The following is a 7,696-nucleotide window of genomic DNA, read 5'->3' as shown; positions in this document are numbered from 1 at the left end:
TGTTGTCACGAGTAGCACCAATCGAATCTTTTATGTCCTCCTCATATATAGTCCCGTACCGATAGCTATACAGTCTTGGAATACCTCTTATTCGAGTGTAAGATTGGTTCAATCATGTGTCTCTTCGTCTAAAAACCTACTAAAAATTGTTCCATGTCGACATCGGTTGTTGGTGATTCAACTAGCATGTTTGTAATACTACCTAATACGCAAAATAGAGGTGGTTGAGATTGTTATCTTCAAAATAATTTTTTTTTGTTACATCAGAAAACACTAATCAATATTCTTAAATCAGAGATTGCACCTTTGGCCATATATTTCATAAACGCATAATCGAGAAATTAAACATATCCTTTATAATAATTATTACATCTTACTTGCTTTAAAAAACATTATTACATCTTACTTCCAATATAAATAGGTGATTCCCTAATAGAGTACTTCATTAGACCAGGAAAATGGACATTCATCATGAAGTCTTTCCAAGTAATGTTATTTGGATCAAAGCTAAATTTGTCATCCATGCCAGCAACTCCCTCTGTTACCATTCTCAAACTTTCTGCGTTCTTGACATTAAATCTGTTAAGAAACAATACGAAATTCGATTCATTCATATTAGTGTGATTAAATTAAGATTGAATTCTACACACGGCTAATTGGCTATTGATTAGTGGTACCCACATGCCGTCAAAGAGAAAATAAGGTCTGTATAAATCTACATTTTTCATCAACTTCGATCCCTTGCAAGTCAATCAAACATAAAGTAACAATTAGTACAAAGATAGCAAAGCAACGTCATTTTAAGTAAAATTTTCATTCAATGACTTGAATCATGAGCACTATGAATAATACTAAATCTTAAGGGAAAATTAAAGTACCTTATTCTGGCGCCTGAACTGATCATAATCCTCACTAGCAGAGAACAAAGTTAGTTTCTTGGTGAGAGTTATTGGTTTTCCATATTTGTTAATGCATGGATTTTTCGTGAAGTAACAAAGCATCAAGTCTAGAAGATCAGAAATTTTGAAAGGATTTCTCAATGAAGATCCAATATGAGACACCAAATGATGAGATAGATGCTTGGAATTAGCCGCCACCAATGCTACTATCATGAAATTCACCACTATATCGACGGGTATCAATAACATTAGTTCAAAATTATTTTGTTTAATTAAATGCTAAATAAGACATATGTTTAGTACTACAAAAGAATAGATTAATGAAAATATGCAAAACAAAAATGTGTGGAACTCACCACATCTAAAATTATTTCTGGTTTCCCAACAAAGCTTGTCATCGTTCCATTACCATACTTAGCAACCACGAAGTCTATAGTTCTGTAGTAACAAATTTAATTTTACTTACTCGAATGGTTGAGCCCATATGTTTTTTTTAATAATAATTTTTACATAAAAATGTAAGTATAGTATTTAAGTGATAATGTACCTGACACCTTCAACCCAACCCGGGAAAGGTTCTGAGTATGTGCCGAGAATCATAGTGGGGCGTATGATGATTAATGGTAGAGACAAAGTATCTTTCATTTTCACTAAAAGCATTTCAGCCATTGATTTTGTAAATACGTAGGTATTTGGCCAACCATGCATCTTTGCCCTGTATGAATTGTGGATAAACAAAGACAAGATTAGGAAGATGGAGATAAGATACATAAATGTTTTTTTTTTTGAAAGAGATGTTTTTCCTTTACATATTGGTAAACTAAAAATCGTATTTTATTTTAATGCTAAACTTAATTATGAGAAACTAACGAAACAAATAATATTGACTAAAGGTTTAAAATCTAATGGCCGTTGAGGGAGGTTAATAAATTTATGTTTCGAAACTTTTAGAAACCAAAAATTGTTTTGCATTTTTATAAATTTAGTTCTACTCTTTTGTAGTTTATAGTTTTATAAATTTAGTTCTGCCCTTTTCAGATTTAGGTAAATAATGCATTACTCGAGGCCGTGTATATTTTGAGGGCCTAATCCGAAAACCATTTAGGGGCTTAAAGATACTTAATATACACACACAGATATATATATATATATATATATATATAAATTCTCAATTTTTAATATTAATTTTCTAACTTTTTGAGCTGCAAAATCATTTATCAGAGTTTTATAATCAAACAGTTCTAACATTTCGCTTTCAATAACACATTCAATTTATCTTATAACATTATTGACCTTAATTAGCTATGATTTAAACAATTTTAATTTTGAAAAACTTCTTTTAGCAATAGCGACGTTCAGGAATTATCAATAAAATTCTATAGACAATATTTACACTTAGAAAAGAATGTAATATGTTCTTATTGTGTCTCAATATAATAACTGATTGATCTAATATGTATAAAGATTACTCAATGTGGAAATGTTCTTCAGATGAATGTGTGATTTTACTGCTAATATTTTCATCAAAATGAGGTTTTCTATGAATTTACATTTTTCACGAAATTTTAACTCTATATCAATTTCCATGGCTATTTTTTTTGTGTAGAGTCTAAAGTTCCTATAATTTTTTAAATTAGTGAGAAGACCCATTTTCCCTTTGTTGTTTTATTTGATTTAATATTTTCTTCCTAATAAATAGTTGGTCATGTAAACTACTACTGTACAGTAATTTTACACTTTTTCTTTTGGTTATTGTTAAGAAAAAATTGGGGCCTATAGATAGTAATTTTTTTTTTTGAGGCCTTAGGCATGTGCCTAATTGGCCTTATGGCTTCCGCGACCATGTTTACTCATGTGTCTGTACAAGAATTAGTTCAAATGGCTGCAGGAGGCCTGAACAGTTCGATTACAAAAAATTTATAGTCAACCAACAATTGAGAGATATGACTTAATTGGCTTATAAGGTTAGATAAATTGAGAAATTGAGGCTTGAAAAATACAAGTTTGAAGAAAGTTTCTCAAAAGAGAAGAAAGTTCTTAATAAGAATCACTCAAAATCCGGAGATTAGTCAAAATGAAGTTGATCAATCTAATGAGGATAGTGTGGACTCGTAAGCGTGTCATGTGTGAACAATTGCTTGACACCTAGAACCTTGGCAAAAGTTCCGCCACTAAAATTTAGGGCCGTGTACAGACATTTTGGGACCTAAGGCAAAATGTCGACTTTATACAAGAATCTCAAAGAGACTTAGTATATTATATAAAATATATTTTTTTATATTAATCTTCTAGTTTTTTTGAGTATATGCAATATAAATATTTGGAAAACTTAAAAATCTAAAATTTTAATATAACTTAATATTTCTATTGGTATGCTAATATGCATAAAAATACTCAATATTTCACTAATATATATATATATATATATCTTATATTTATTTTGTAGCTGTTTGATTCCGAACTCCACTTTTTCGTATGCATCTAGTGCCACGGGTGGTTGTTTAATTTACTATATTTGTCCAAAAATAAACTATGTAATAACAAAATTTTTGGGCCTAAATTTTGTTTAACCTTAGGCAGCAGTCTTTTTTGGCTAAGGGGCTGCACGGCCCTGCATTAAATGAGGACTAATACCAAACTTGCTACAACTGTGAAGAGATTTTGCTAATTTTTTTCGGGGAGGGATGAAACTCAAATTTCGCTACACAAACAAGCACTAATTTAATGATTAATCCATTAAGTTTTTATGGCTAAACAGTTCTTCAAATTCTGAAAACATTGAAAATCTGGGCAAATAGTGAGTAGAACCATGGCCACGAAATATTAGCGTAATTAAACAGTATGCAGAGAGTACTAAGATATTGCATGCACCTTAGTTTGACACATGATTTAATAACCGTTTAGATTTGTTTTTATATAAATTAGTGTTTTTTGCCCGTGCGTTGCACAACGTTTTAATTTATTGTATAAATATATCAGCATAAATATGTTTTTACTTGGTTTAAACTCTTTTTAATAAGTAGAATAGATGTGAAACCAAAAATATATTTCAAACATGTAGATGAATAGACCACATTAAAAATATTAATTTAATGAGGTTGTATAGATCTCACAATGTCAACATTTAAATAGTAATAAGAACCAAATTTTTAAGAGATGCATTACATTGAAATCGAAATAAAATAAACATTACAATGTGAGATTCACAAATTACCTCAGAAGTCCAAAACTTTGCATCACTGATTTAATTGTTCCCTCATTCGCGTTATGTGCTCGGAGCTCCTTAAGTTTTTCCTCAATCATCTGCTTTTCTAAGAAGATATCTAAATTTGAGGATCCTTTTTTCATCTGACCAATATGTAAGGGTTCCTCAACTATCAGCCCTCCTTTCTCCCCACACACGTAAGCTAATTACACACACACAAAAATCCTAGAATTAGTGGAGTAAAGTAAACGAATTTGTACAAAATAAATAATAATGAGATATTTAGGCATTGAATCTTACGATAATTAATTGAAATTTATGTATATAGAGTATAGACAAAGTAAGAACCGTGTGATTTATGATTGAAATAGAAGAAAGAGCTAGATAAAAAATGATAAGTACGTAAATGAAGTGAAAAACGATAAATAGAAGTGTGAATTAATGATAGATCATTATATACCAGTGGATACATGGAGAAGAATCTTCAGTTTATGACAATTCTTAACAAAGTTAACAACATTGAAAGCTCCCATTGTATTAGTGCCCATTGCAATATCATATCTGCACAAATTAACTAGTCTTTAATAATCATATTGAGCCACGGTAAATCTAAACTAATTTTATGTGTTATAAGTATATGTTAACTAAATTAATATCAATTCACTTAGGAATTTCGTAAATTTTGTGGTACCCTGAATTTTTTTTTTGTGTGGTACCCGTATTAAGTAATTCAATAGATTATTATCATGTTATTCAAGGTAAATATTACATTCGTAGTTTTTACTTTATTTGTCAATTAACTTTATCTCATAAATTCATTTTTTAATGAAAAATGAACGAGTAGTGAAAACGAATGATGGTGATAGAGATGCGCGTAATATGATCATTGTTGATGGATGAACATAGCTCTCAAAACACAGCTCGCAAATCTCACGTCTCTAAGAATGGAACAGTGCATTACTACGATAGAAAAAAAAATCAAAATTTAAAGCCGTGCATAAATCTTTATTATTGAACCAACTCATTTTGAGTACTACACCTTAATCTGGCTTAAAGTACCCTAGCAAGCACCATATAATTTTATGCTTACTAGTTCATTTATATGTTACCTCTCATCAAAAGTGGTAGCGGCAGCAGTGTGTACTATAACATCTAACTCTTCCAACACCTCATCTTTCAGATTTTTGTCTTGATCAAGTCCCAAATTCACTCTAGAAACATCACCAGCAACTGCAACAACTTTCTTTGATATAAAAGAATCAAAATCCGCACCCAATTTATCTCGTAGAACCCTGAATAAGTCCTTCATAATCAGTTAATCACCTGCACATGCATACACGCGTACATAAACACATTATATGCATTATTAATTTCAAATTCATGTAAAAAGAAAAACAAATGCTGAAAATGGGTACATATATACCTCATTGTGCAAGCGTTGGGTAGCTAAATAAGGATTTGATGCTCTCAGAAGAATGTATAACTTTTTTATGTTTGGTTGAACTCTCAATATCTTCTCCACAAAAACTTCATAAACAATAAATAAACCACAACAACATTATATATAATTGAATTAAAACCTCTCGAACTGAATCATAAGATATGCTTGTGAGATAATTAAGAGAAGAATGAGACATTAACCTTTTCCTAGGAATCCCGTTGCACCTGTAACCAATATGGTCTTTCCTTTAAAGAAATCATGAATACTTTCAAATTCCTTCATTGCTAGAAAACAATGAGTCCTCTAGCAGCTGTTTGTTGATATCCTGGACAAATTTATGTATGTATGTTGAGTGAGTGAACTTTGCTTTTGCCAACTGGGCTGAAGCTTTTTTGTTCTTCTAGTTTTTGTTCTTCTTCTCTATACTATATATATGCGGAAACGTTTCCAAATAGAACAAGTTATGAGCTCGTGCCTTTATTGTTATTCGGACTCTCCGACATCTATTCGGACCCCCGCACATCTATTTTCAATTTTTGCTCGCACTTTAAAAGTGATTTTAAAAGTGCATAATGAACGCACCTCTAAAGTGCGTTATGGTCGCACTTTGAATGTGCGTAAAAAAATATTTTTGTATTTTAAAGGGGGTTCAAATAGATGTGGGGTCCAAATAACAACTCCATAAAATAAAATTCAAATTCTTGTGTTTTTTTATAGTGATATTAAAATAATGAAAAAAGTCTGCAATCTTTTGTTAAAGTTATTGTTCAATTATTGTACTCCCCATCCGAACTGGTACTTTAATTTATATAAGAATTATACTTTTGATAATATTACCCTTTTTAATTATGAAAATATTACATTAACTAATTAATTATAATGTATCTCATTTTTACTTTCCAAAACTTTGCTTTTACATTGAAAAATTGGATTATGCATGCATATTTTTGAAAACTCATCAGAATGCATGTAAGAATAAATTAAACAATCAACCAAATTAACCAATTCTTGTAAAGAGTGTGAAATCATTGGTTAGTTATTATATAAAGGACTAGTGGGAGTATTTATGAAAAATATTTGAGCCCCTTTGTTTTAGCTCATGATTCCCTTTTTTCCAAGTACTTAACTCATCTCATCTCCTTGGCAAGTTTTGCAAATTTTGGCTCATATGAAGTGACGGATCAAGAAACTGTCAAATCTGGGGGAAATATATATATACATATAAATTTAAAAAATTAAAAATATAACATATTAATATTAACACTACAAAAAAACTTGTTTTTAGTGGCACTACATTTGTGGCATTTACCAAAAAATGCCACAAACTGATATTATTTTGGCATTTAATTAGAATGCCACTAATTTAATACCGCTTCCTAGCTAATTAGCAGCTATTTGGCAACAAAATGGAATACTCTGGCATTTAATTGGAATGCCACTAATTCAGGACCGCTTCCTAGCTAATTAGCAGCTATTTGGCAACAAACTGATATTACTCTGGCATTTAAATAGAATGCCACTACTGCATTCCTAGCGAATTAGTAGCTATTTGGCATCACATTGTCTAAAGTGGTCATTTCGCCTAATTACTAGTGTGCTAGAGAGACTGTGCAATCAAACATTCATTGCTTAAGTTTCTAAAAGCTTTTTACAACACAAACAAAAACTTTAAGTCAATTTTTTTTATTTATTTCTGCAAATATCATTTTCCCTTCTAACTTTTGATTTCTCTCCCTTGATCATCGATTTCTCGTAGCTTCTCCGTCTCCGAGCGAAGCGGCGAGAAATCGGAGAAGCGGCGTCAAATCCTGAACCGTTTTGGAGATAATCGTCTCAGGTGGCGGAGGATCGACGGCGATGTTGGTACCATTCCACCGGCGGCGTTTTTGGCAGAGAAGTTGCTCGATTGAGCGAGGAGGGCGACGATGATGGCGCTGGAAACTGTGAACTCGAAGACAGGGTTGCGGCGAGGGTGCGGAGGAAATTGGCGGAGACGTTATGTGCGAAGGGGATGCATGTTAGGGTTCAGGAAATTTGCAAAACGGCGATGCATAGTTCCAAATTCGAAGGGTTTTTGAGCTTCCCTGCTTCCACGAGTAAACCATGACTAATCGCAGCAGGTTGTGGTGGTCTCCAGGTAGCTTCGATTGC

General features: G+C 31.8%; 1 protein-coding gene across 2 annotated transcripts; it reads right to left on the bottom strand.

Moving 5' to 3' along the window:
• Positions 1-491: 491 nt before the first annotated feature.
• LOC130748637 (fatty acyl-CoA reductase 3-like) lies at positions 492-5,931 on the bottom strand. Of its 2 annotated transcripts, XM_057601869.1 has the most exons (9): positions 5,746-5,931; positions 5,528-5,631; positions 5,214-5,427; positions 4,565-4,665; positions 4,114-4,306; positions 1,447-1,614; positions 1,256-1,337; positions 682-1,123; positions 492-579 (listed from the first exon to the last, which is right to left on the bottom strand). In XM_057601869.1, exons 3-8 carry the CDS (start codon positions 5,411-5,413, stop codon positions 1,118-1,120), a joined length of 750 nt encoding a protein of 249 aa, XP_057457852.1. In that variant the 5' UTR covers positions 5,414-5,427; positions 5,528-5,631; positions 5,746-5,931; the 3' UTR covers positions 492-579; positions 682-1,117. The 2 variants fall into 2 exon arrangements, with proteins under 2 accessions (XP_057457852.1, XP_057457851.1); XM_057601868.1 differs by lacking the exon at positions 492-579 and having other exon boundaries at positions 1,070-1,337.
• Between the last annotated feature and the right edge of the window lie 1,765 nt (positions 5,932-7,696).

Source organism: Lotus japonicus, chromosome 3, assembly GCF_012489685.1.
Source record: "Lotus japonicus ecotype B-129 chromosome 3, LjGifu_v1.2".
Lineage (NCBI taxonomy): Eukaryota > Viridiplantae > Streptophyta > Magnoliopsida > Fabales > Fabaceae > Lotus > Lotus japonicus.
The sequence above is the reverse complement of the archived record's forward strand: the minus strand, read 5'-3'. Positions and strand labels throughout refer to the sequence as shown.

Coding starts and splice junctions, on each gene's coding strand:
- LOC130748637 (XM_057601868.1), bottom strand. CDS start 5,413: ATGAAGGACTTATTCAGGGTTCTACGAGATAAATTGGGTGCGGATTTT. Junction 4,666..5,213: donor GCTACCACTTTTGATGAGAG/GTAACATATAAA, acceptor TAATTTGTGCAG/ATATGATATTGCAATGGGCA. Junction 4,307..4,564: donor TCTTCTCCATGTATCCACTG/GTATATAATGAT, acceptor GTGTGTAATTAG/CTTACGTGTGTGGGGAGAAA.